The 27,484-nt window shown below is 46.0% G+C and overlaps 1 protein-coding gene across 2 annotated transcripts in view; it reads left to right on the top strand.

Moving 5' to 3' along the window:
- IPP (intracisternal A particle-promoted polypeptide) overlaps positions 1–27,484 on the top strand; it is a 149,952-nt gene that overhangs the window by 65,501 nt on the left and 56,967 nt on the right. For both annotated transcript variants that reach the window (XM_085602878.1, XM_085602877.1), the window contains exon 4: positions 19,690–19,845. In XM_085602878.1, the coding sequence (XP_085459004.1) occupies positions 19,690–19,845 (156 nt within the window). The remainder of the gene's footprint in view (positions 1–19,689; positions 19,846–27,484) is intronic.

Here is a 27,484-nt window from a genome sequence, read left to right as displayed (position 1 = left end):
TTAATGGCCTTGACGTACCGGTACTGTTATATGCAAATGATGCCGTGTTACTGGCATGGAACCCATTAGGGCTTCAACGTTTGATGGATAGTTTCTCTATTTTCATTGAGAATAGGAAACTACTCTTCAACAAAACTAAAACTTTTATCATGACTTGTGGGGCAGGGTCTAGGAGACCTCAATCCTATTTTTTAGACGGGCATAAGGTCCAACAAGTAGATAAATTCTGCTATTTGGGAATCATATTTGCAAAGGACAGTAGATGGTCCCATGAAACCACCAATGTGCGGACAAAAATGGCAAAAAGTGCTCATGGAGTTTTTAAATTTGCGGCTAAATTAGGGGAAAGACGTATATGGGACATGCTACAAATTTATCAAGCACGTAGCGTGTCCAAATCAGTCCCTAATGAATTAATCCATAGAGAGCTAGGCAGCCATCATTTGTCCGATTTGATCTTCTTAAGGCCACTCATGCTGTGGCGATCTGTGTGGTTGAAGGAAGAGACCTCCTTAAATAGAGCAGTTGTAACTGATTATCTCTCCCTTGATAACTATCTCAATATCCCGTGGCTAAAATATTTTGTCTCCAGTTTCCGAGATATCTATGGTATAGATATTACTGTGGATTGCTATGCTGCTTCAGTTTTGTCAAAACCTGAGATGAAGAATATATTTATGACCTACATGGGGGGAGAAACGGAAGGAAAGCACTGGTCAACTAGTTACTCGTATATTTTATAACAAATTTGTGGATGGAGATGGCTATCAAATCTATCTCAGTAATGTAACTAGAGTATCTCATCGGTTTGTACTGACCAGATTAAGGTTGGGTATTGTACATAATCTGGTAGCATTCCCCTCCTCTAAATCACATCCTGTTAGTCCCTGCCCCTGCGATGTCACCTCAGCACAAAGCACTTTACATCTACTTTTGATATGTAAACTGTACCATCATTTACGAATACATTTATTAAAAAAACAATTTTTGTAAAATATGGTGTACGTACCGTGCACGATTCAATGAAACTGCTTTTTAATATGTATGAAGTAGATATTTGTTTTCTTACTGCTACCTACCTTCTTAAATGTATCCAACTAAGGAAAAGTATGATGTTTTAATTATCCGGATGGCTTAGTTGTATTATTGTACCTTGTAATTATTCTATATGGTGACGTTATGTAGTTTATATGTGCTTTTATGGTCATTTTTGTAATGTATCGAATAAAGCTTTATGACTGACTGAGTCTGAATATATACATCCGCTATAAGAAGCCAATTAATTTAGACGTATACCCTGTCCCCTATTTTTCTTGTTAAATACTGGCTATTATTTGTCCCTTTCCACTCATTGATGCTAAAAACTATAGAAACATATCCTAAATATTTCTCTAGCTGTGTACCCGCATGAAAAAAATAAATCAACACTTAGAGCCCAATTGGTCTTACACAGTGATGAAACATTCCCATTGTTCTCTACTATTCTGTCCACCCGTAAAGGTATTCAATTTTGACATGAAGAGCTGCTTTCTAACTTTTCTTACTTTGTCAGTATTTCCTCCTCTCGTCTTTACAGTCAGTTTTTTACCAATGGAACTCGCTTTCTCCATGCTCCTTTTAAAGGAAATTGTCCGCTAACTGAGTTTTCGCCTACCTTGTTCTGAAGGCCTGTAACGCCCTGAACGTCTCAGGATCGTTTAACAGACACGACAATGAGGACGCAACCACTAGTGAAGGGTTAGTTGTTTTAATGAAGGCAAATATAATACAAAGAATAAACAAGTTATAGTCACTGGAATCCTCCAGGCTAAGTACGTTACCAGCCCACAGCACGGATGGTCCTAACCGTCCTCTGCATATACGCCGGTCCCGGCGTATGCCAACAGAGGGCAGAAATGAAATGGCCGACAATGCCAATCGGTAGGCTGTGAGGGGCACGAAGAGTGTTGGGGAGAATCGAGGAGTCAGGGAAACACCCAGCCGGGGTCTCTACCTGAAGGGAGCAGCCGCTCAACCTCTTCCTCAGACTGCACCGGGACGCGGAGTCACCTCCTGGTGATGCGTCACCGATACCCCAATCACAAGCAAGAAGACTGAACCGAGAGCAGCCGCTCGATCGATCCTGTGGACTTCCGAGTCTGTAACGCGGCAAACACCTCCTGGTGTGCGTTACAGCTGGCAGTCCCTGTGTCTCTGGTCGGGCTGGGAGTTACGACTCCAACCAGCAAAAGCGCCACTGCGCTTGGACTCAGCCGAGTCAAAAAGCGAAGCTCAATGGTTGACCGGTAGAGCTTCCGGGTCCTTCACAGGTGACGATGGGGCAAGACACGGCCCAGGGAGTAACGACTCGACCTACCTCCGTTCTTGCCTTACTGGAGCACCACTCCGGAACACTGCTCTTCACGAAGCAGGTACGTCGGTGTGAACACAATATCCGACAGCGTTGTACCTCCCGGTTCCTCCCTTTATAGGGCGTGTTTTCCTTGAGTTATGTAACAGCTCTCCTGTTTACATAAGGGCGTGTTTCCTTGAGTTATGTAACAGCTCTCCTGTTTACATAAGGGCGTGTTTCCCTTGAGTTATGTAACAGCTCTCCTGTTTACATAAGGGCGTGTTTTCCTTGAGTTATGTAACAGCTCTCCTGTTTACATAAGGGCGTGTTTCCCTTGTATGACAGGAATTCTTGACAGTACATCCTCCCTCTCAGCGGCTCCCCACGGGTCCAGCGCTGGCAGGAAAACGCCGATGGAACAAGGAGACCAAGCGCGGAGCATGAACCCCTTCAGCCGGTTCCCATGAATGCTCCTCCGGGCCATAGCCTTTCCACGCAACCAGGTACCACAGCTTCCCCCTGCGCCATTTGGACGCCCGTATGCCCGACACTTCATACTCCACCTCCGACTCCACGCATACCGGCCGAGGTGTCCCAGACGGCTTGGAGGGTGCTGGTTTGAGCAATGATACATGAAAGACAGGGTGTATCCGCAATGACTGGGGCAAGCACACCTTCACGTTCACGGGACCCATACACTTGGTAATTCGATAGGGGCCCATGTACTTGGGATGGAACACACTGTTCTTTCGAAACCTCATGTTTCTTGTGGATATCCAGACGTAGTCTCCAGTGCGGTACAGTGGCCCGGGCCTTCTCTTCCTATCTGCCGCAGCCTTGTATCTTCTCTTGGCCTCTATTAGGACAGCCCTTGAGCGCATCAATGTGTCTTTTATGTGTGCCACCCTGTCCGCTGTGGCGGGAATCCTGTCCTCTCTGAACGGATGTAGAAATGGCAAGAACCTGGGATGTTGGCCATAGTTGCTATAGAACGGAGATGACTGTGTGGAGCTGTGAGTGGCGTTGTTATAGGCTATCTCTGCAACCCATAGCAAGTCGACCCATTCTTCCCTGCCCTGGTCCACAAAACATCGCAGATACTGTTTGAGCGTTTGGTTCAGGCGCTCGGTTTGGCCGTCCGTTTGAGGGTGGTAGCTGGTGGACAGGGCGGTCTTAACATGCAGCGCAGTGCACCAAGTCTTCCAGAATTGCGCAGTAAACTGCGACCCCCGGTCCGACACGATCACCCCAGGTAATCCATGCAGTCGTACCACATTCTTTAGGAGTAGTGACGCCAATTCCCCGGCCGTAGGGACTCTCTTGCAGGGGATGAAGTGCCCCATTTTCGTCAAGTAATCCACCACCACCAGTATTGCCGTCATCCCCTGGTCTACCGGTAGGCCCACCACGAAGTCCAGTGATATGCTATCCCATGGTCTATCCGGGGTTGGAAGTGGATGTAAGAGCCCTTGGGTTCGGCCATGGTCGGCCTTCATGGTAGCACACGTAGGACACTCCTGTCCCCACCTCCTGACATCCACTCTCATGGTTGGCCACCAGAAATGCCGTCCCATGCTAGCCACCGTTTTTTCAATGCCCAAATGACCTGCGCATGGAGAGTCATGGCACCAGATGAATGCTTGTTTCCTTAGCCTAGGCGTGGGTATCAATAGGCACCTGCCCTTCAGGGGTATCCCGTCCTTCAGCTGCCATTCTCTGTGACTGAGGAGCCACCTCCGCCATGCGAATGACCTGATCCCTCTCTTTATTCCCCTCAGGAAAGTATCCGGTTGGATAACCCCCAATACCATCCTCGGGGAAATGATGGAACGCTCGGTCGCAGGCAATGGTTCCTTAACTGCAGATTGACGGGACAGGGCGTCCGCCTTTCGGTTTTCCGTCCCCGGCCGATATGTGATGCGGAAGTTGAACCCCGCAAAGAAGATCATCCACCGCAGCTGCCTGGGAGAAAGGTGTCTAGTGGCAGTCATGAACTGTAGGTTCCGATGGTCCGTGTACACCGATACCACATGTCTTGCCCCCATCAACCAATGCCTCCATTCAGTGAAGGCGTCCTTGATTGCGAGAAGCTCCTTCTCCGCAATATGGTAGTTGCGTTCGGCGTCGTTGAGTTTGCGGGACATGTACGCAACGGGATGAAGCACCCCTGTGTCGTGGTTGCGTTGGGACAAGATAGCCCCCAGCGCCACATCCGACGCGTCCGCTTCCACCACGTAGGGGAGATCCGGATCGGGGTGAGCCAACACCGGCGCCTTACCAAAGGCGCTTTTCAGGGCCTCAAAGGCTTTGTTCGCTTCAGGGGACCAGACAAACTCCTTGGACTTCCTCAGTAGCTGTGTGATTGGGGCCACCACTCCTGAAAATCCATCTATAAACCGCCTGTAAAAGTTGGCGAAGCCAATGAAACTTTGGACGTCCTTCACGCTTTGGGGCACCGGCCATTCTTTCACCGCCTTGATCTTTCGTTCTGCCATCTCCTGTCCCTCTGGACTCAGCATCACTCCGAGGAATTCCACGGATGTGACGTGGAAGTCACACTTGCTGAGTTTACAAAACAGCATGTTTTCCCTCAGCTTTTGGAGCACAGCTTTGACGTGGTGTACGTGCTCCTCCACACTGGACGAATAGATGAGGATGTCGTCGATATATACGACCACGTAGATATCCAACTCCTCTCTGAATACCTCATTCAAAAAGTACTGAAAGGCTGCCGGGGCGTTGCACAGACCGAACGGCATGACGAGGTACTCAAAAAGGCCGAACCTGGTCTTAAAGGCGGTCTTCCACTCGTCTCCGTCCCTCATGCGCACCAGATGGTATGCCCCTTTCAAATCCAACTTGGTGTAGATACGAGCTTTCTTGACCTGTTCCAGAAGTACACTGATGAGAGGCAAGGGGTACCGATTTTTTATGGTTATCGCATTCAATGCCCTAAAGTCCACACAGGCTCTCAGCTCCCCATTAGCCTTCGGGATGAAGAAGAGTGGCGAGGCGGCCGGAGACTTGGACGGTCGGATATTTTGTAACGCCCTGAACGTCTCAGGATCGTTTAACAGACACGACAATGAGGACGCAACCACTAGTGAAGGGTTAGTTGTTTTAATGAAGGCAAATATAATACAAAGAATAAACAAGTTATAGTCACTGGAATCCTCCAGGCTAAGTACGTTACCAGCCCACAGCACGGATGGTCCTAACCGTCCTCTGCATATACGCCGGTCCCGGCGTATGCCAACAGAGGGCAGAAATGAAATGGCCGACAATGCCAATCGGTAGGCTGTGAGGGGCACGAAGAGTGTTGGGGAGAATCGAGGAGTCAGGGAAACACCCAGCCGGGGTCTCTACCTGAAGGGAGCAGCCGCTCAACCTCTTCCTCAGACTGCACCGGGACGCGGAGTCACCTCCTGGTGATGCGTCACCGATACCCCAATCACAAGCAAGAAGACTGAACCGAGAGCAGCCGCTCGATCGATCCTGTGGACTTCCGAGTCTGTAACGCGGCAAACACCTCCTGGTGTGCGTTACAGCTGGCAGTCCCTGTGTCTCTGGTCGGGCTGGGAGTTACGACTCCAACCAGCAAAAGCGCCACTGCGCTTGGACTCAGCCGAGTCAAAAAGCGAAGCTCAATGGTTGACCGGTAGAGCTTCCGGGTCCTTCACAGGTGACGATGGGGCAAGACACGGCCCAGGGAGTAACGACTCGACCTACCTCCGTTCTTGCCTTACTGGAGCACCACTCCGGAACACTGCTCTTCACGAAGCAGGTACGTCGGTGTGAACACAATATCCGACAGCGTTGTACCTCCCGGTTCCTCCCTTTATAGGGCGTGTTTTCCTTGAGTTATGTAACAGCTCTCCTGTTTACATAAGGGCGTGTTTCCTTGAGTTATGTAACAGCTCTCCTGTTTACATAAGGGCGTGTTTCCCTTGAGTTATGTAACAGCTCTCCTGTTTACATAAGGGCGTGTTTTCCTTGAGTTATGTAACAGCTCTCCTGTTTACATAAGGGCGTGTTTCCCTTGTATGACAGGAATTCTTGACAAGGCCAACCTATGTTCATTAATCCTAACTCGTAATTCACGACTAGTTTCACCAACATAACCAAGGGCACATGGTCAAATAAACCACGTCTTTTGCTCCAACAATTTGTGAATGATCTAGTTTCATATGTCACCCCCTAATAAGAGACCTTGACATCCCCTATACACTGTTGCAAGGCATTGCACCATCCACACCTATGATTGCAGTAATCCTTTCTTTGTTTAAATGTACTTGTATATGGGGTCTCTTCCCTCTGTAGGCATGGACTAGCTTTTTCCTTAGAAGCGAACAATGGTCTTTCCAGTTTAGCACTATCCTCACTGTTCAAGATTTTCCAATTCTTATTGATGACATTTTTAATCCTGTTATTCACCCCTGAGAAATTAGTCAAACACGATCCTCTCACCACTGCATTCTCCCTTAGATTGATGAAACTAGCGCTTTTTATGAGTGATTTATCAATTTCTTGGCATACCACCTATCCTTCAGTTTGTTGTTTAAAAATTCAGAATGCCTGTCCTAATCCTCAGTGGAGGTACACTTTCTCAAGAAACTGAGAAGATGAAAAAAAAGAATATGATCTTTTTGGCTCTTTGGATGGTAACTTGAATAATGTAATAATGGATTTGTGTAAGTTAGTTTGCTGAATAATTCGACTTCTAAATACCCTGAGACTTCCCTAATCGAAATGTCGAGGAAATCACAGTTCTGTTTACTTTTGGTGACTGTAAATTTAAGATTGCTATCACACAAATTCAGCCAAGTAATGTACCCATGCAATTGATCCTCGGGTCCCCTCCTAATAAAACAAATATCTGTGAAGTGAGACCGATATTTCACATATTAAAAAAAATTGAGTACTTCCAGACTAAAATGTTCACCTTCAATATCCGTGCTATCCTACTAATCCCCTTGACACACATCTCCATGTGTGCAATGGCAGGAGACTTATCCTGCCCCCAAAAACAGTCAATCAAGAGCTTCATCACTCATGTAACATTCAGTCACTTAACATCCCACTGTCCTATTTATTCACTCTCATTCCACTTACAAACACTCGATCGACATTACAGATCTCCTCATTCAGTACTTGCTACATAACCGCTTTTTAACTACAACCTGACTTCCACTTTCATCCTTTGCAGACCCAAAGATAGGCTTATTCCAGACAGTAAATCTTCTTTCTGCTACCCCACCTACACAAAGCAAACCTTACCATCACCATACTCCACAAACTCGCTTTCACCACTTCTACTACCTATCAGCATGCCTATATCCATCTCATATACTGCTGCCATGGATATAACACGCTCTTTATAAACAACTTCTCTAACCTAATGACTACAAACTCCGTCTTTAGCACTAACACCTACCAAACAAAGTTAAGTATGATCCCCATGCTGTCTGTCCAGTGTAGACAAATACCCTAAAAGAATGTGGAGACGGAGGTTCTCAAGATGACCATGTCTTCTCAGAACTCTCACTAGAGCTCCAATCTTTAGCCTCCTTGTAAAGGGACACTGGGGGCAAGTGAACTGGGGATCCAGAAACAAGGAGACAAGCAAACAGGATAATTTCCCTCTGATTTCTTTTATAGAGACCTCCCTGGTGGTGTGTGGAGAATGCCCCTCCTCCTTTCCTCTGATATGGTGTTGCAGTGGCCTTCAGGCTGTGTAACGTGGTACCGATTATGGGGTGATACTCTCGATCATATGGGAATAGCAGGCAGGATAGCACCAGAGTTATGATGTGATCCGGGATTGAAGGGAGAAGCAGAGAGCTATTAGTGGACCTCGGTGGATGGAAGCGGTTTAAGCATTCTTTACTTACACATATTATTCACCCTATATGCTGCAGCTGTGAAAGTAAGGCTTACATAAGAGAGTGAGTTGTAGAAAGTCAAGTGTGAGGTGGGATGAGAAGAGAGTGAACTTGAGCGAGGATCAGGTGAAACAGAGAGTGGGCAGGGTGATAGGAGGAAGAGTTAGGAAGAGAGGGATGAGGGTGTGACAGAAAGATGGAGGACAGTGAGGAAGCAAGAGGGAGGATGGTGAGGCGGAGAAAAGAAATAAGGTGATTCAGAAAGACCGAGGAGGGTGAAGCAGAGAGTTAGGGTAGGATAAAGCAGCGAGAGAAGGGTGAGATGGAAAGGGAGGAGGTTGACACACAGTGATAGGCTAGTGAGATAAAGAGAGAGAGGGGATGGTGAGGTGGAGAGAAACGAGGATAAGGCAGAGAGAAAGAAGGGGAAGCAAAGCAAAAGAGATGAGGTGCTTAGGTACAAATCACAGAAAACAGAGTCAAGCTAGCAGGAATCACACCGTCAGTGGGCAGAGTGCAGCCCTACCGCTGCCAAAATGGATTTGGCCCATCAAAGCTTAAGCAGTGCATCAGTGCTCCTAATACAGATCCAGATGGTGGATTGAAAATGCTCTTGTGTTGTCAACATTTTTCAGAAAAATATTTTACCTATCTAGACTTCACGTGAGAGAAATGAAGTTTTAACTTTCCACTTCGATTCAGAAAGTAGAGGCTCACTTCAAGGTGCTTTGGGTTTCAATACCTCTCCTAACAGTGCATTGCTTGGCAGCACAGTGAAGTCCCTTTAAATGTATGTTTTCATGTTGAAAAGCCCAGCTGCACTTTACAATAGATTCCTAAGAATTAACTTGGGGAAATCCATGTGTGCATTGTCTTTAACCTCTGCCTCGGGTCAAAAGATTAGCTACAGGCAATCCTATTGCTTGAGCTTAGAGCTGTTGATGACGTCATGAGGTATCCTGCTGCTGCTCCAATGGAAGATGGGCTTGCATCAAAGCAGCACTGCCACATTTTTCTTCTTCTTGAAGCTCACCTCTTCCCATTCACGTTTCGCTCTATCGTCTTCATCACTGCATCTTCCCTGCAACTTCCCATCCTATAATGTTGAAGAATTTATGACTACAGACTCTGAGATGTATCTTGAGGATTGTTTTAAGTGTATGACTGTACCGTCATACTCTGTTCCAAATACCGGTGGTCAAAGGAGTGTACCCCCAATGGTCAAGTTGTCCTAGTTTACAGTAGGAATCCATAATTCATCGACTAGGTTTGGAAATTGCAATACACATTTTCTTGTTTTCTAGTAATTATGAATGTCATACAACCAGAACCATGCACTCATTCTGATGGCTCCAGTCTAGGTGCATGAAATACCACTGGAGTATGCCAAGTAGAGATCATTGAAAAGCCTCATCAATACAAAGATTGTCTTTTCTATCAGGATTAAGTACTCTGGAATTTTTTTTTACAAAATTAGACACTATGCCCTCGCCTAGTTGTTACTAGGTAGGCTGACCATGAACTCTTTGAGAGCAGCTGTTTGGGTGTGAGTTCCCAATCCTCTTTTATTTTACCATTTTATTATTTATCAGTATTTGTAGAACAGAGTTAAAAAACAATACAAGTAACTGCATCAACATTTCATTGACTAAACCTGTAGATCAGCGGTTCTTAACTTTTTGAGTTTTGTGGATCCTCACTGAATTACGACTGGAAGCCTGGGTCACTGGCCTTAGACAAGTGTACATTTCGAACCTCCAAAGCATTATATAGAAACAATTAAACATCACCTTCTCAAATTAGAGAAGCTTTTATTTCATTAATTTTTTTATTTTTTTATGGGAAGGCTGGAGTTTTCAAAATGTAGTTTTATTTATAAAAGAGGAAGCAGTGTTCGAAATTCTAGCATATCACTTTATCTGTTTGCACCTAATACATGCTGTTGCTTTGTTGTTGCATGCCAGTATTTCAGTTGGGGGCACCAGTTGAGGCATATCAACTTAATTTTTAGCCTCCAATTTCAAATTCCTTCACATTTAACATAAAATTAGGAACATTTCAGTTTTTCTTTTTTCCAAAATATATATTCTTTATTAATTTGCTAATATTGTTTAACTTTGGAAACTGTTGTGTACCCCCTGAATAGGCAAAATGATCCCCAGAGATCTGCGACCCCATGTTAAGAACTGCTGCTAGACACAATATGACAGTGTTCCATAGTTAAAGCAGATAATCCACTTCCACACCCCTCGTTCACCCCATCCTTTAATAGATGAATACAAAACATGTGAGGTGTATCACAGCAATAGTCTACAAACTTTGTGCAACTTTTATGGGTACAACATATGTATCGAACATTATTATTTAATTTCCTTCAGATCCAGTAATATGTTCTCATTCGTCCTGACTGTTAATTGTCGTCTCTTTTATTTCCAGGACTGGAAATGGAACAGGTTTAGAGATTCTAATTGTAGGAGGTAGATGAGACTAGAGTCCCCTTGAGAAAGGTCGTCTTGAAATGGCTTTTACATTATTCATCATCTTGTTGTATGGTTTTGTGTTACAGTCTGTCCGTCTTTCCAAAGCCATTAAATTCCAAAATCTGAGATATCCTAAATTAACAAGTGGTGGTTTCCTTCTTTTCCAATATGCTACTATTACAATCTTTGCTGCCGCTAGTCAGTTCCAAACCAGCTCCTGATCTGCTTTTGCCTGGTATCTTAAGTTGGATGAACAATGTCCCAACAGCGCTAATGTCAATTCATTGGGTATAGGCCATCCTACAATATTGTTTTGTGGCTGCCAAGAGTTTTGCCCAGGAGGGTTTGATTGCTGTACAATCCCACCATATGTTTGAAATCTTCTCGTAGCCCACATCCTTGCCAGCATAGCAGGTGTGTAGTCCGGAAAAACGTATGTAATTTAGTGGGGTAAACATAAACGTATACGTCATAGACTACTTTATAATACATTACCCTTGTATCACGGGTCACATACCGGACTCGGGCCCTGGCGTTCAGGTTGCCATAGCAACCCCATAGCCACGCCTATCCCTTCTGGCCAATTGTAAGCTTTGGAAAGCATCCGCTCCAAGCCACAGTTTCGCTCCCAGTTGGTGTGATAAGGGTGAACACTGCATCATCATCATCATCATCATCTAGCTGACACGGACGCCACGGCGAGGCTAGATCCTTGCAGCCCACCTCTTAAACACATCAGAGGATCTTCCCAAACCCCGCTTCCTATGTGCTACACTTGTTACTGCTGCTCAAGCCCCCCTTGTGGCACTTCATTTCAGTCTTTAGCATTAACTTTCGTGTTTGTTCATCTTCTTGCAGGTAAGCCTTTTTATATTCATTGTTTTTCTCATTGCCAGCCCATCTATCTTGTTGAGTTTCTGCTCAGTCCATTGACACCATTTCTGTTCCCTCATTTAGCTCCCACCCTTGGTGGCCCATGTAAGTACCCTCTTCACCTTAACTGTCAAGTTTGGTGTGCACACTGGTTGTTCATAGTCCAGACACTATCAGGTACGGCGTCAACTATTGATTAACTTGACGTGCCATTGTAGCCCCATAGTATGGAGTAGTTATGATGTTTTTTCTTAATCCCTAGGCCTCCCCATATTCTTTTGGTCCTGATGAGACCTTACACTCTATAGGGGTCGGTACGTCATCAACATATACAAACGAACCAGCTATTCTGTCCCTTTGATTCATACAAGAGTGCATTTCATTGACTAATAATATTTCAGTGTGGTTGTTTTGTTTTTTGTAAACGTGTATTTATTTTGTGTAATGTCTGTATAATTGTTCTGTCTTAAATTGTTTTTCTTTCTGTTCCTTTGCTCACGTGGGACACTGAGCACATAGTGTTTTGTATTTATGAAACTACAGAAATTTTCAAACACAATGATTGTTTGACTTTTTTCCCTTAGTATTGACATCCTTGAACAGTATTCTTTTAGTCTGCCATTGTGCTTGTCTATATATCGTTGATTCCTATACATCTCATATAAGAACAGCTGTTCTTCAGTTTGAGATTCTTAATAGCACATTTAACCTCCTCTATGGTAATGGGTTACAAATAGCTGACACTGCCAATTTGAAAAGTCTGTCTTCAGCTTCTGTCTGAACGCCCCTTGTGAGGAGCGTGCCTACTTTATTATCCTGGTTGTAAGAGTTCTTCTTGAGGCAGAAAATAACCAGTTCAGCCTTGTTAGTAGATATTGCATTTAATTTACCACGTAGCATTGTACTCTTCCGTAATCATCTTCGGATATGCTTTATGGGTATTTTCAGCTTGTGCAAATTCACTTTCTAGCATCTCTTGTTCTCTGCGTCTCATTTATTTTAGGTTTACGAAGCATACATGTACTCTTCCCACAAATCACTGCTTTGAACGCGTCCCCATGTGCATGCATGATTAGTGTAGTCTGTGGGGCTTGAGTTTAAAGTACTCTATAATATTTGTGTGTAGTTCTTCTTTAAGCACTCTGTCCTTAAACCAGACGGAGTGAAAGATCCATTTGCCTGTGCAAGTTGAGAATATCACATGGAAAAATTATTTCTTAGGGTGCATGGTCGAAAGGAGTGTTTTTTTTATGCATTACTTACTAGTGCGTACGTCTAGTATGCATGAGAGGACACTATGTAGTTCCTTCGGTTTGTATTAAATTCTCTCCAAGGGTCTCTCACACCTGTGGCTTTGTAGTATATCTTAAATACTAGAAAAATGCATAGAATGAGATGTGTGATGCCATGATCTTTCCAAGAGGGGAATCCAAACTGAAAGTCCTGTAAAAATCATGTCCTCTTTGTAAGTATGGCTACAGTATAAAAAAGGTTAGATGGAACTTGTCCTGGCCTGTGTTTTGGATGTACACTGTGGCTACTGTTTCCTTCCTCCCCTAAAGATGCCTGGCCACTATCGCATATCAATCCTCTGTGTTGATTTTATGAGCTATGAGGGTAAATCCAACCAACTGATGTAAAAAGCGTGCTACCTCATTATGTTTAGCTTTGGTGGAAGGCCATAGGATAGTATTACTTAATATATTCCTCTTGTTTTTTTAATGTGTGCTTCCTGCTATGTCCTATTTCCCTTCTCAGAAAAATGCTCAAATTCTTATTCTTTTATTAAGCACTTTAAACCCTTTTATAGTCATTGATATTAACTTAATCTTCATAGTTCCCATTGGAGTGGATTAGCAAATAGATTGTGTATTATGGTTCTCTGTGAGATAAATAGTGCTCTGTCTAACATTACTGATTAATCTGTAAAACCCATTGATTCCTCCAGCTTCTCTCATATATGCCCTCCCCTTTTTAACCAAAGTCTGTAAACCTTGTGCTCAGCAATTGAATATACATTCAATCTTCACAGAAATGAATATTGAAAGGTCCCCCTCATTCCCCTGACTGGAGTGCCATGTGTCCTTTACACAAGCAAATTTGGTTACCACATCACAGATCTGGTTGTTGCTCTGTTCTTGTTTTCGGAGTGCTCCAGGCCTCAATTTGTCCATCATCCATCTCCTACGAGAGAGCCCAAAGAAGGCCCCTCATTGTCGCCAACTTCTTCCAGGTGGTTTACTAGTAGTGTTATTTTTTTGTTGTTCTCATTACACCATCAATTTCTGTGAATGGTGTTCCTTCACCTAAAGAAACTGACTCACTGAGATAGCGGTCTCAGTTTGTTAGATTTTCAAATGTGAGTTTGCAGAACTAACTTTTTACTTTTTCGCTGGGGTTAAGGAAAAGTTTGTAACCGTTTTTGTTGCTGTGCTTCTTTGGGGGCATCGTGCCTAATCCCTCAGTAAGACAGTTTTAAATAGTCCTCAGTGAAACATAATGGTCACCCATGCACCTTCTCCATTGATCTGTAGTGCAAGTAGTTATTGGGTTCCTTCAAGCAAGTGTGTGTAGGTATGGGGGTGGTCTTATTACAAGGCATTTCACCGACCCCTCCTAGGGCCAGCGTCTAAGTAACTAGACGCAGCCAGTCATTTATTTTGACTAACATGCCTCCTTACCCCCAAAAACAATGGTAGCGGTGTATAAGCGATTCACACATCATAAGAAATCTGAAAGTGTACAGGGCTAACACAATAGAAAAGCACATTTATGTACAAGAACACGCAATCAGAAAAGTCGTGGTGCCACTCAGGATTATTAGCACCCCACTACCATGGGTGCAAACAAACTCTTAAACCAAGGGGTCCACTTGTACAGCAATATGATTGGAAGAATCCCGGCACTCTGAAATTGTAACAATTAATAGGTGTATAACCTTAATCAGTTTTTACATCAATACGACAAAGTTCTGTTCATTCACAGGGAAGAGACCAGAGATAGATTCACAAACAGATTTTTTTGTAGGATTTTGACAATTAAATGCATATCAAAATTGATTTTTACATGTAAGCTAAAAACACCATCATGATAATTTTTGTCAAGACTGAATACATTCAGGGTTAATCCCAAAATGAATATAAATGGCAAAGTATTTCTTTAGGGATTACGTGCATCAGTCCCAATGAGCAGAAACAGCAGACAAGTGTTTAGTCACATCCAGTCATCCAGTGACTTCCTCAAGGCTTTTTTTTAAATGAACTTTGTGGTCCTGGAATAACCTAGTATGTTAAAGCTTGTCATGCAGGTAACTCTTTTTGTTCATATACATAAAAATATAGAAAATGCCCATAATCAAATATGTTAGGACCTGTACTAGCCGCAGAACTAGTTCTGTTGACCGTTCATCTTAAGAGTAGTACGAGTACATTTTCTAAATAATGTTCAGTATTCCAGGATGTGGTGTTATTAACGTTAGCAGTAGATCACGAAGGCTGTGATAAGCCCTTGAATATACTTTGTCGGTTAAAAGCGCTGTCCTACGTCTCGGACATCAGTTCTTTCACTGTTTTTGTTGCTGTGCTTTTTTTTTTTTTTTTTTTTTTTTTTTTTTTTTTAAACCTTTATTTGTGCAGAGTAAAAGAACAAATACGGGCCTACAACCATCAGGCCGGCCACAATACGGTTGAGCACAGAGGCAAACAATACATTCCCTGTGCGGCAAGGTCAAGATTAGCAACGATTCAGGATTCATACACTGGAGGGATCCTTGACACCGGGGGAAGGAGAAGTGAAGGTTAATTTTAAGGTTTTCAAAAAAAAAAAATTTTTTATCGAGAATAAAGTCAGTAAAGGATAGAAACAAGGAGATTCGAGTCCGCAAGTCGGCTTCATACACTGGAGAGCAGCAGCATCATTAAAACAGCCATAGAAAATCTCATACAGTAAGGCGATGCAATTAGATAACAGGATCATCACAGTAGTAAATACGCACCCCCTAAAAGCCGCCCCCACTCAATCCACCCCACACCCGGACCCCGAATCGAAACAAGTATAGCGCAGAGACATGAAAGAAAGAGGCCCATAGAACTAAGAAGAAACAGTAAATTACCCCCCCACCCTACACCAATGCGGAGGCTATGGCCTACCCCCCCCCCAGCATAGTGCCTGTCGCCCAATGAACCCGAAATATAGACGAGAGAGAAAGTAGGAATAGAGTAAAGAAACTAAGAGAAGAAAGAAGAAAGGAGGCGGGGAGGAGCCCACGTATCCTCAGGAGCGCCCGACACCACCGGCCAACCAAGCCTCCACACACTGAAGCCCCACTACACCCGAAGGCGGTCGTGGGAAGATAGCATGTAACACCACGGAAATGAAGGCAGACAGATCGCGACGAGTGCGCACAACATAAGTAGACAATTCCAGTCCCAGTCCAGCCCGGCCGTGAAGCCATGATGATAGAAAGTAATCTAGCCCTGGCCCGATCGCGGGCGTACGATTAGACCCGCCCCCTCTTGAATGCCCCCCATCCCGAACAGACAAAGACAATATGGCCACTTGGGAGAAGATGGAGAAGTAGAGTCACAAAATGGCCGCCGATCATCTATGAAGGTCCCCTTGCACACCATAGAAAATCCAGACCTGGCTTGTAAAGTACATGAGTTCCACATAAAAGGAGTCATAGGCCACCGTGAACGGTTCCTCGAGGTCGCCAGGTGTAGTTCAGCTGGAAACTCCTGCGGGCACGGTGAGGCAGGCAACAACAAAGCAGGCAGCAATGACCGGGGAAACAAAGTATCTGCCATTGAGCAGGAGAGCGATTGATCCCGAGCGCCGGGAAAGCCAAATGCAGACACCAGTGTAGCACCGTTATACCCAGTCGTTGCTTCCCCGCAGGAGGGCCACAGCACTGGCAGACTCACGTCTTGTTGATCACAAACGGGGCGCTCACGGCCCGCAGCAGACAGTGTAGAGTCGAACCGCTCACTCAGCATTTGCAAGCCGACACACAATTGCAGACGAAAGTCCCGCAGGGCAGCCAGAACGGAGCCGTATGTCAGCGGAGGCTGCGTCCCCCCAACGGCAGCAATCCGGGACGGCACTGGGGAGCTGAAGTCTGGTAGAGGGAGGGCGAAGCGGGCAGCGGGCGAGACCGGAGCATCACCCCCCAGCAGCGAGCAGGCAATCAGCGCCATGTTTTACCGTTGAACGGTACCGTGGCCAGGGGGGGGGATCGTGACAAGGAGGCAATTCCCAACAGGTCTGCGCCGCAACAGGTGAAAGCCAGCAGTCTCTTCCCCTCCCTCGGGCGCTCTTTGCAGCCGACTAGACCATAGAAGAAGGGGGTCTGCAGCCTTCCACAGCGTGGTCCACAGAGCGGGGTAGGAGACCCGCCACACCGGGGCTTACCCTCTGGCTCCAGCCCGTCAGATGCAGGGTACAGGAGGTGTCCGGGCGTCTCTCTCCCGGCTCTTCTGGCGACCGTACGTGGCGTGAGGCGGGATCGGGACCTCGGGCTCAGATTTGCACCAGCGGGTCCGGTGACTGCGACGCTTCCAGGGGGCCGGCCGAGGCCACAGTAGAGCAAGGGTCCAGGGCGGGGAACAAAGGCACCAAAAACTCCGGCATCCGGGCGGGCTAAGACTTCGGGAAAGCGGCGGCGCAGTCAGCGCGTCGTCGCACGCGTTGCACCTCGAAAATCGGCAAGGATAGGAATCAGGATGATAGTCCGAGGCCAAGGGCCGACGGAGCCGGGCGCTCAAGCGACTGCTCCGGTCGCCATCTTGGCTCCTCCCCGTTGCTGTGCTTCTTTGGGGGCATCGTGCCTAATCCCTCAGTAAGACAGTTTTAAATAGTCCTCAGTGAAACATAATGGTCACCCATGCACCTTCTCCATTGATCTGTAGTACAAGTAGTTATTGGGTTCCTTCAAGCAAGTGTATGTGTAGGTATGGGGGTGGTCTTATTACAAGGCATTTCACCGACCCCTCCTAGGGCCAGCGTCTAAGTAACTAGACGCAGCCAGTCATTTATTTTGACTAACATGCCTCCTTACCCCATCAGGAGCCCTATCTGTCCGTTAGATGTTGGGCTTGATGTCCCTCTAGTGGGCTGGTTCGGCCCTGCAGCGCTTGCGGTGCAAACCTTGGCCCTGTGCTTGCTAGAGTGTATTTTCTTGTGGCTCTGTCCCAATCACACAGATCCTGGTCCTTGCTGTGTGCTATTTCTTTCAGAAGTGTCTCACCGCAGCTCTTGTCCAAGACATGGTCCTGCAGCCGCAGCGAGTCCAGGATCTGAATATGCTTTACTGTGTGGCAGCCCCGCAGAGCGGCACTTCCAACTTACTTGTGCCTCTACTGCCTCACTTAGCTCAATCCTTCATACATTTTTGCCAGCTCCTTTAATGCATTTTGGAATGTGCAGCGTGCTTCGCCCTCACTAGCCTCCTTAGGCTCTTGTTTGCGCCGGACTGAATCCACTGACTCCCGGCGCGACCGTCCCCGCTGTGCATGTTCTGCAGATCCCTTACACAGGTTAACTCCAAAGTCAAGTAGTCTTGTTTTTGCTATCCTTTAGTATCATTTTCTTGTAAACTGCAGTTTGGATGGCCACTGTAGATAGTTATTTACCCTGGATTTTGCCAAAACCTTCAGTTATCTTTTGCATTATTGTTATGTTATTTGTTAGAGAATGTGGGCTTATTAGGTTGCATTTTCCAGTATTAAAGTGATGTTCTTTATTCTTACCCCACTCATACGAAATTAAAAAATAATCAGGTTTGACCGAGTAGTGGTGTTGTATACGAAGCCTCTCTCCTTATTTTTTTCTGCTCATTCTAATCTTACCTATCAGTCATGGGGCATTCTCCTAGACCAAAATGGAGCCCTAACTCCTTTAACTCCCTCCTATTTCTCTGTAATGTATTTATGTGTTTTGTCCAAGGATTAAGAAGAGAAATGTAAAAGGCCTGCACATGTAAGAACCTAGGATACTTTCCAAATCATAGCCTTCTTGTAAAGTTTACAACTGAAGAAAAGTAAGCTACCTTGTGCAGTACAAGGATAAAGTTATTTTTTAGCAGCCTGTTCTGTTGCTCACATATCGTTCACATCCGATTTGGTCGCGCATTGGGTCTTAGACCGCCACCTCTCTGGCTATATTACGATTCCTGAAGATTTGTGACCGAAGCTGTCGAATTGTTAGTGGCCTTCTGACAATGCTTTCATCTTTATATTTGAAGGCTTTGTTTTTGACAACTATCAGTTGGATTGCTATACCGGTCTAATATTAGAGCCTTGAAGGCAGCTAGAAATTAATCAGAGTTCACATTACCAACGTGAATCGCTTATGGGTTGTTAAACCCTGTCCAGGAGTGAAAGATTAGTCATTAAAGTGGCATAGTTGATTCCATCTTGTCTACACTGCATCTCCCGCTCACATATATTAAATGTAGGCTCCTGTAAATTGGCAGCAAATTAATGTTGATGATAGGTCCCTTTCTCTGTTGGAAACTGTTTATGGCAGAAGGGGCAAAGATTTGACGCTCACTCTACCAAAGTTTATACAGTTTGGCAGCTTCACAGATTATTCCTATGTCTGAGATCTGTGTGGGAGCCATGTGGACAACTTCATATGACTTCTGAATATGGAACTCTGTGCAAGCTTGAGGACAGTTGCCCATTAGAGCAAAGCTATGTTTTATATGTTGGTCACCCCCAACACTTGTCCTTTCCTAAGGAGCCACTGTTCTCTTTTTCTCTACTCTGTGGCCTCTTTTCAAGAGTTTCGGAAAAGAACAGCACTAGATAAGAGTGAAGGAACGTTATTCATCTGTAACAATGCGAGTACTGAATCTGTTGCTTCCTTTCCATTACTGTTAATCCCCTCCCATCCTCAGCTGAGATACAGCCCTTTAGTAAACTGCATGCTATGTTTAGATCGGAGGTCTCATACTTTTTAAATGACTAAGCCAAAGTTTCTAGTCCTTCTATGTCTAGTTGTCAATGAAAAGAGGGCCCAAGTAACTGCAGGTAAGTAGCCCTTGCTTTTTGTAAACGTATGCCATGCTAAGCTCTGAGAAGTGGATCTAGTAGTTTTGCTAAAGAAAGGTCTTCTTTTCAAGGGATTCCAGACTTCAATCTCCGGGTGGCTCTGCAAACGCTGTTGAAGGAATACTGCGAGGTGAGCAAAAGCCCTAAAGAGAGCAAGATCTGCAGCTTCATCCAAACATGCAAAGTGCGCCCGCGGAGGAAGGCCAGAAAGTACCTGTACGCAATTGGTGAGAATTTGTTTGTTTGAAGCATCCCTAGTTTCCTTTCCATAAGCGTCTTGTTTTTTGCTCCAGGTTGTCTTAGACCCATATGTATGGACATACCAGTGCAGAGAAATATGAACAAAATGCAGGAACGGTGAGTCGGTGATCTCTGTCCCTACAGAACTCCCTCTGAATGTGCTGAAAGAGTGGTATCTGGCCTGTATGTGTTCCTTCCGTTGCTTACTTCTTTATTTGTGTTGATAAGTTTGCGTTGATACTTCTTTATTACAGCACACCTGTTCTTAGGCCTCCAAGAGTAAGACTTGGTATAAGCTTTCTATTTTAGTAGGATTAACCTCCAGGTCTCCCATTCAGCATGTGTTCAGAATGAGCAGCACTTCAGTCCTCAAGTGTCAGGCACTGAAATGAAAAAGTGGTATACATTTACCAATATTGATTCAAGATTATTATGATTTTTCTTTTTTGTGTAGAGACCAGTGGTGCATTTTAAAGAATGATGGTCCTGTAACACTGTACAAAACTAAATCAGATTTTAACATATACCGAACCACGAAAATAATTTTAGTTTAAGTCCATGTCAACTTGGGCAGAAGGGAGTATCATAATTGAGTGTTGAATGAGTGTGTGTTTTACCTCCAGCCTGAATACCTATTTGCAAGAAACAATCAATCAGTCAGGGATTTGTGAAGCGCACTACTCACCCATGAGGGTCTCAAGGCGCTGGGGGAGGGAAGGGGGGTTTCGGGTAGCTCCGGCTCATCAGAAGAGCCAGGTCTCGAGGCTCCTCCTGAATGCTTGCAATGCTTAATCAAAGATTAAAATATAAGTTCATGGAATATATAGATTGGAAAATGTTAGCTTCCCTGGTTATATGCCTCTTTCCAATCCCAGCAATTACTCTGCTTGTGTGTTTCAGTGTTTATGGCACTAATGACCTTGCTGTTGGGAAGTAGGCCTGAACAAGCACAACACAGCCCACTTTGACCTTTTGGTACAGATGTTTGGCACTTTTTTACTGCAAATGGGCCAGCCAAAGTCTGGTCCATCCAGAGAAGTGACTGCTTCCTCTGATGTTTCTGCATACCATTGTTTGATGCTGCTTCTTTTGCAAAGCTTCTAATCTTCGTGGATCAAGTGAATGTTAATGCAGCTTTCTTATAGGTACGTGGTCCTAGAATCCCCATTTAGTCTGTGGGTCTTATTTAAAGTTTAGTGGATGAGATACTCCGCCCTACATGTGGTGACTGTCCTGCCAGCCATATTGCAAGTGAATTATAGTCTATGATACTTGTAACCTGTAATATGGCAGACGGGATCTCCGCCACATTTAGATGCACTATCCAGGTATGAAGCCTTTGCCATGCACGTCATTACCATGCATGTAATACCACACAGCCCTTTTTTAAATATATATATATTACATTACATTACATACTGGTGGTCACCAGCAGGTAGTTATAGTTAGGACCTAGTTTCCATAGGAAGAGCCTTTTTTGTTTTGCCAATAACTTTGTAGTCGTTTGGTGAATCCTCTCGAAAGTTTCAAAACTAATAATTCCTGTTTGCAGCGTTCACTTCAGCTGCTGTCTTAAACGTTTCGTGGTGATCCGTCAAGCAGGGGGTGAGAAAAAGGGGGGGTCCAAAAACGCATTTTCCCTGTATAAATTCCCAAAGGAACTTTAGACATGGCTACAACCCAAACCGCTGAAGGTAATTACACCAAATTTGGCAGAAATGTAGAAATTGGTCCAGGGAAGTGCTTTTTTCTGAATTCATTTAGTAGTCGCGCAGTTACAAAAAAAAATTTAAATTTGTATATATAGGGACTCCTGATCTCTTGCTGAGATCTGATTGGCTGCCAACACTTGAAACCAGGAAGTGTTGGCAGCCCTCTTGGGACTCTGCTTTAGCAGCAAAAAAAGTTTTTAAAAAAAGAGAACGGGACCAGCGAACGGCCACCATCGTGGTACTGCCAAAGCCGGGTAAACCGGCGGACCACTGCGCCTCCTATCGCCCCATCTCCCTGCTTAATGCAGAGGCCAAGATCCTTGCGAAACTGCTGGCCCTCCGACTCACGCCGCACTTAACAGACATGGTGCACCCGGACCAGTCGGGCTTTATGCCCGGGAGGAGTACCTCCCACAATCTGAGGCGCTTACATAGCGTGCTGGCCCGAATGGACCGAATTCAGGAACCCGCTGTCATTCTCTCCCTTGATGCCCGTATGGCATTCGATATGGTGGAGTGGCCCTTTCTCTTCGCAGTATTATCTCATCTGGGGTTTGGGCCGAAATTTTGTGCCTGGATCCGCCTCCTGTACACTAAGCCACTGGCCCATGTCGCGGCCAACGGGCACATGTCGGAGGATTTCCCCCTGGGGCGAGGTACGCGACAGGGCTGCCCGCTCTCGCCGCTGCTTTTCGCCCTCGTACTCGAGCCCCTCGCGACATGGATACGCTGGGAGCCCATGATGAGAGGCCTTCGATGGTCGGAGAATTGGGAGGACCGCGTCTCCCTATACGCGGATGACATACTGCTTTACTTGTCATCTCCGAGGCGGTCCATCCTTACATTACTTAATATTTGCGAGGTGTTTGGCCGGGCATCCGGGTATACGATCAACTGGTCGAAGTCGGTCCTCATGGTGCTGAGGGGCCCCCCCCCTCGACTGCCAGAGGGCTGCCAGTTACAGGTGGCGAAGGGGTCATTCAAATACCTGGGGATACACGTTGCCTCGGATCCGATGGAGTTTCACAGGCACAATTTAAGCCCTCAACTGGACCGCCTCCGGCAGGATGTGCGGCACTGGGGAACGCTGCCCTTGACCCTGGTGGGGAGGGCGGCGCTCTTTAAAATGATGGCCCTACCGAGGTTTCTCTATGTGTTGGAAAATACTCCTTATCCGGTGCCGCCGGCCTATTTCCGAGCGGTTGCAGCGCAAGTCTCTAACTTACTCTGGGGCAACAAACCAGCACGCATTGCACAGGCGAAGCTGGTCTGTGGGTGGTACGATGGGGGAATTGCTCTCCCAGATATCCAGCTGTATTATTGGGCGGCGCAGCTCAAGGTGATTAACCAGTGGCTCCATGCGCCGCAATCGGATCCAGCGTTTAAGGCAGATAGGGATATACTGGGCGAAAGGGGTATGCTATCCCCACTATATGATGCCCGGCTGGCCCCGCAGCTGATTGGCCCTCTGCGTCACACTGTGTCTATCTGGCATGCGGCACAGGCCAGGCTGGGGTGGCGTGGAGTCCTGACGCAGCTCACGCCTCTCTGGGACACGAAGCGACTGGGACGACTTAGGGACAGCAGGGGCTTTGCCGCGTGGGACGCTATCGGGATCTCGGTGATAGGCGACGTGTGGCATAAAGGGGAGGTAGTGCAGTTCGCTCGCTTGCAACAACAGTATGAACTGGCTCCCTCGGAATGGTTCCGATATTTACAGATGAAACACGCCCTGACGGCACAGTTAACCCCAGGGGTGCAGGTTCCAGAGGCATCTCCGCTAGAAGACAGGCTGCTGACCGAATATATGCCTAAGCGAGCCACATCTTTCACATACCGCAAATTGGTCAACAATTTGCCGGACCCTATGGGGGGCCTGCGGGAGAAATGGGCCGACGAGGTCGGTGATTTTGATGACCCAGATTGGCGGGAGGCGCTGGCGTCACCACGCGAGGCGGGTATACCCTCGCGGCTGCGTCTGGTGCAACTTCGTATTCTACATCGCTCATATTTCACCAGGAGCCTATTGCACAGACTGGGCAGAGCACCACATCCCTTCTGCCTGCGGGGTTGCGGGGAGGAGGGAACCTTCTATCAACTGCTCTGGGACTGTCCGGTTCTGCAACTCTTCTGGAAGCGAGTGCTGCGAACGATGTCGCAGGTGTGTGGGGTGTCACTACTTCCTGACCCAAGACGATGTCTGCTAAATGTGTAGGAGCCCACGGATCTTAATCGCCAGGCGCAGGGCTGGGTGACGCTCGGGAACATGATGGCTAAACGGATCATAGCTCAAAAGTGGGGAGCGGCGGATACACCGCTGCTCTCGATGTGGAAAAAGGAAATGGATGTGGCTATGTTTGCTGAGCGTTACGTGTTTATTAGGCGGGGTTGTCCTCGAAAGTGGGTCAGAGTGTGGGGAGCATGGAACAAATATAGGGGCAACATATGTGATCCGCCGCCTCTTTCTGATGAGGAGTCCTCTGACTCAGATGACTAGAGAAGCTGAAGGAGAGAAGGGGAGGGTGGCTGATACGGATGGCCTCAGGAGACTCGATCCAGGTCTACTTGGAGAAATGATGATTGTGTATGGTGTTTTGCCCACTACAATGTGTATACGATCTGATTCCGTGTCCTTTTGTTGTAGTTTGTATGAAAACAATAAAATTTCTTTTTAAAAAAAAAAAAAAAAAAAAAGAGAACGGGCAGAGTAGAAATACCCTGATCCCCTAGGCCTCTTGGGGGTTGGGGAGGTGGGTTGTGGGGGTCCAGAGGGACCCCACCAAGCCCCAAAAACCTTTTTAGAAAAAAAAACTCCGGTGGGAGCTGCGCTGGAGCCGCAGCTCCCACCAAATAGGACCCCGGCTGGGCCATGTCCCGGCTACCTTTTTCTTTTTAAATTGAGATTTTGATCTCATTTGTTTGTCGGACGAGTGTTGTGAGTCGTTCCTTTGTTGCACATGCTCCTCTGATTTACTTTCTGACCGTACTCCTCTTTCTGAATGTCTATCGGATGTATCCTTAATGGAACAAGAGGATTGTGTATCCGTATCCTGATGCCCATCAGGCGAATTAACATTATAATGGTTCATAGATTGTAAAGTTTTTCTCTAGATTCCTATGCATGACACCCACACCGTGATTTTGTTTTCTCCTTATTTTTTTTGTTTTCTTCTTTGTTGAAGAATCGGGTGCTTGCTTAGTTACCTTTTTCAGAATTACTCTTCACTTGTGGCTTTCCTGGTCTGGCTCCCAAATTATCTGTTGCTAGCGTAGCATAGGTTTATTCGATAATTTTTAGGCCATTCACGCTCCTGCTGGGCAGGAGTCAAATCCCTTAGGCGTTGGCGATAAGCTAACGCTGCTGCTTCCCCTTTAATGTTACTCAACATTATGGCAGAAAATGTGTCAAAGTTGCCCATCAGTTTCATCCCTAAGTCTAGGGTAGGTGCTGCCCCGTGCTCATACTGCACTTGTTTCAGGACTTCAAGAAAAACAATCAGTGAAGCTGACCATGTGTTTTGGTATATACACTAGCAAATATTGTACCCCATGTTGAGCAATCTTGTATCGGGAGAGCCATCCTCATCGCAAGCAAATCGTTAATATTCTATGTTTTTTCTGCGAGCCCGTATGGGGAAAAACTGCTGCAAGCTGATTTGTTTTTTGTGCAATCCAAAATGTTATTTGTTCCATTTAGGTGGGTATTTTACCCATCACTGCATTCAATGTTTGTGGGCTAATTCCTTGTTTAGCTATCTGAGAAGCTAGCGCTTGAACAGTTCATGCAGGAGTAAGTGTTAGTGTTTGCATCGGGTATTGTGTCTGATTTCAAAATATGGTTACTCAATTATTGTATAATCCTCATACCAGACCTGCGGCCAGACGATCAATATTTGGGTACGGTGTGTAACAGGCTAGGACTGGCCATGTCGCTCCCTCATTACTGAGCGGGCCCAGTCTTATGTTTTGTATACTATGGGGAAGGGCGTCTTTAAACCAATTAAAATGCTCTTGGTATGTTAATGGTATTTCTGTCTCCTCGTAAGGAGTGTTTTCGTCTGGTGTTTCAATCACATCATATTTGTGAAATACCCGAGTAGAATCATCTGCATAATCAAATTTAACCCAGGAGTAAAATACCTCGATCCTAAATGCTTTGTGTGCCTCTACCACAAAGTTAACCTCCCCACAATCTAAGGTGAGGCCATGTTGTAGTAATTTTTGAGTAACTGCATATCTGTAGTTCTCAGATACATTTTGTGCCATATTTTGAGAATGAAGTATTGCAGAATTAGGCTAACACAGTGGGAACAATATCCTTTCAAGCTTGATTTTACCAGTGGCCAATACATAAGCTATACCTACTCTGCTGAGGAGGTTTCCCTACCCCCACGGACGTCTCTGGGTTAAAAAGATATGTGGGTATCTCTGAGGAAGCACAATAAAGCTACTCCGTCGATCTATACATAATAAGAAACTAACGTTGGAGGTGCCAACTCGTGTAGTTTCCACCCATCAGTAGGAACTGCACGTTTGGGGGCAACATAAACTTAGGATGGTGCCAGACTGATTCCATGCACCCCGCAGGATATTTGGTCCCTTGGACCAACTAGCTCACAGTGCCACCATTGTCCCCCAAACCTAAACAGGGGTGAACAGTTCTGGCAACCACTGAACATGACAACTCTGTTCCCTCAGGAACCGCGGGGACAGACTTCCAACTTTTCGCTTAGTCGCTCATGCTCTCTTTTGCTCAGAGAAATATACAAAGAATGCACAGAGGGGCGTTTTCAATATTTATTGAACCGTAGTGATTCTTGCATAGAATATATGGGCTGCAATGATTAATAGACAGAAACAGACAACAGTTATACTGAATGTAAGAACGGTGAACAAATGATAAGCTCTACCATTTTGTAGACACAACTTATATATGCATATATAACAGTACAGCTGTCTAGCGCACTTGTGAGAAAGTGCCCTCTTTCTTGCATGGTATGCCCCCACTTTTTTCTGAATTGCTAATGTTCTTTGCTTGAGTGTGCCCTGGGCTCCTGCTAATCAGGTACACAGGGCCTATGTTCCTTCCCTTAAATTGCATTGAAGCCTAAACCCAATTGGCATCTCTGGCCACATGTCAGCCCCTGGTAAATGGTACCACAGGTACCCAGGGCACTGTGACCAGAGAAGGCCTCTAAGGGCTGCAGCACTTATTGTGCCACCTTTAGGGGTCCTGTACCCTGACACACACACACTCCCTTTGCAGGCTGCGTGTCTTGGTGCAGAACAAAGGGAAGAGTCGACATGGCACACATCTGTGTGCCATGCCCACAAACCACTGCCCTGGCATGGATCAGTCATCCCTCTGGCAGGGTGCACTATACCAGTGGTGAGGGTACAGGTGCACGAGCCCTGTACCCCTACAGTGCCCAAGTCCATTCTTGGGCATTGTAAGTGCAATGCTGCCATTAAGAGTATATGGTGCTGGGAGTTTGTCATTACTAACTCCACAACGCCATAATGGCTACACTGAAGACTGGGAAGTTTGGTATGAAACCGCTCAGCACATTAAACCCACACTGATGCCATTGTGGGATTTAATGTAAAATGCACAACAGAGGGCATCTTAGAGATGCCCCCGAAACTCAACCAACTTCTAGTGACCTGACTGAGTGGCTGATTAGGCTGCCACCAACAGACATGTTTCTGGACCCCTCGGTCGAGAGCCTGCTGCTCTCGGCGGCCTGAAACAATGCACATCCTGGGACGAGGTGCCAAGCCTCCTTCCCCCAGGATGGGCGGGGTTCACGAAGGGGAAGCTTCAAAGGCATGCCACCTTTGTGAGCCTCACCAGACCATTTGCTGCTTTCAGCAACTGGTCCCCACTGGTTCTACCCCCCACTTTGGGAGGGAG

Source organism: Triturus cristatus, chromosome 4_2 (assembly GCF_964204655.1).
Source record: "Triturus cristatus chromosome 4_2, aTriCri1.1, whole genome shotgun sequence".
Lineage (NCBI taxonomy): Eukaryota > Metazoa > Chordata > Amphibia > Caudata > Salamandridae > Triturus > Triturus cristatus.
The sequence above is the reverse complement of the archived record's forward strand: the minus strand, read 5'-3'. Positions and strand labels throughout refer to the sequence as shown.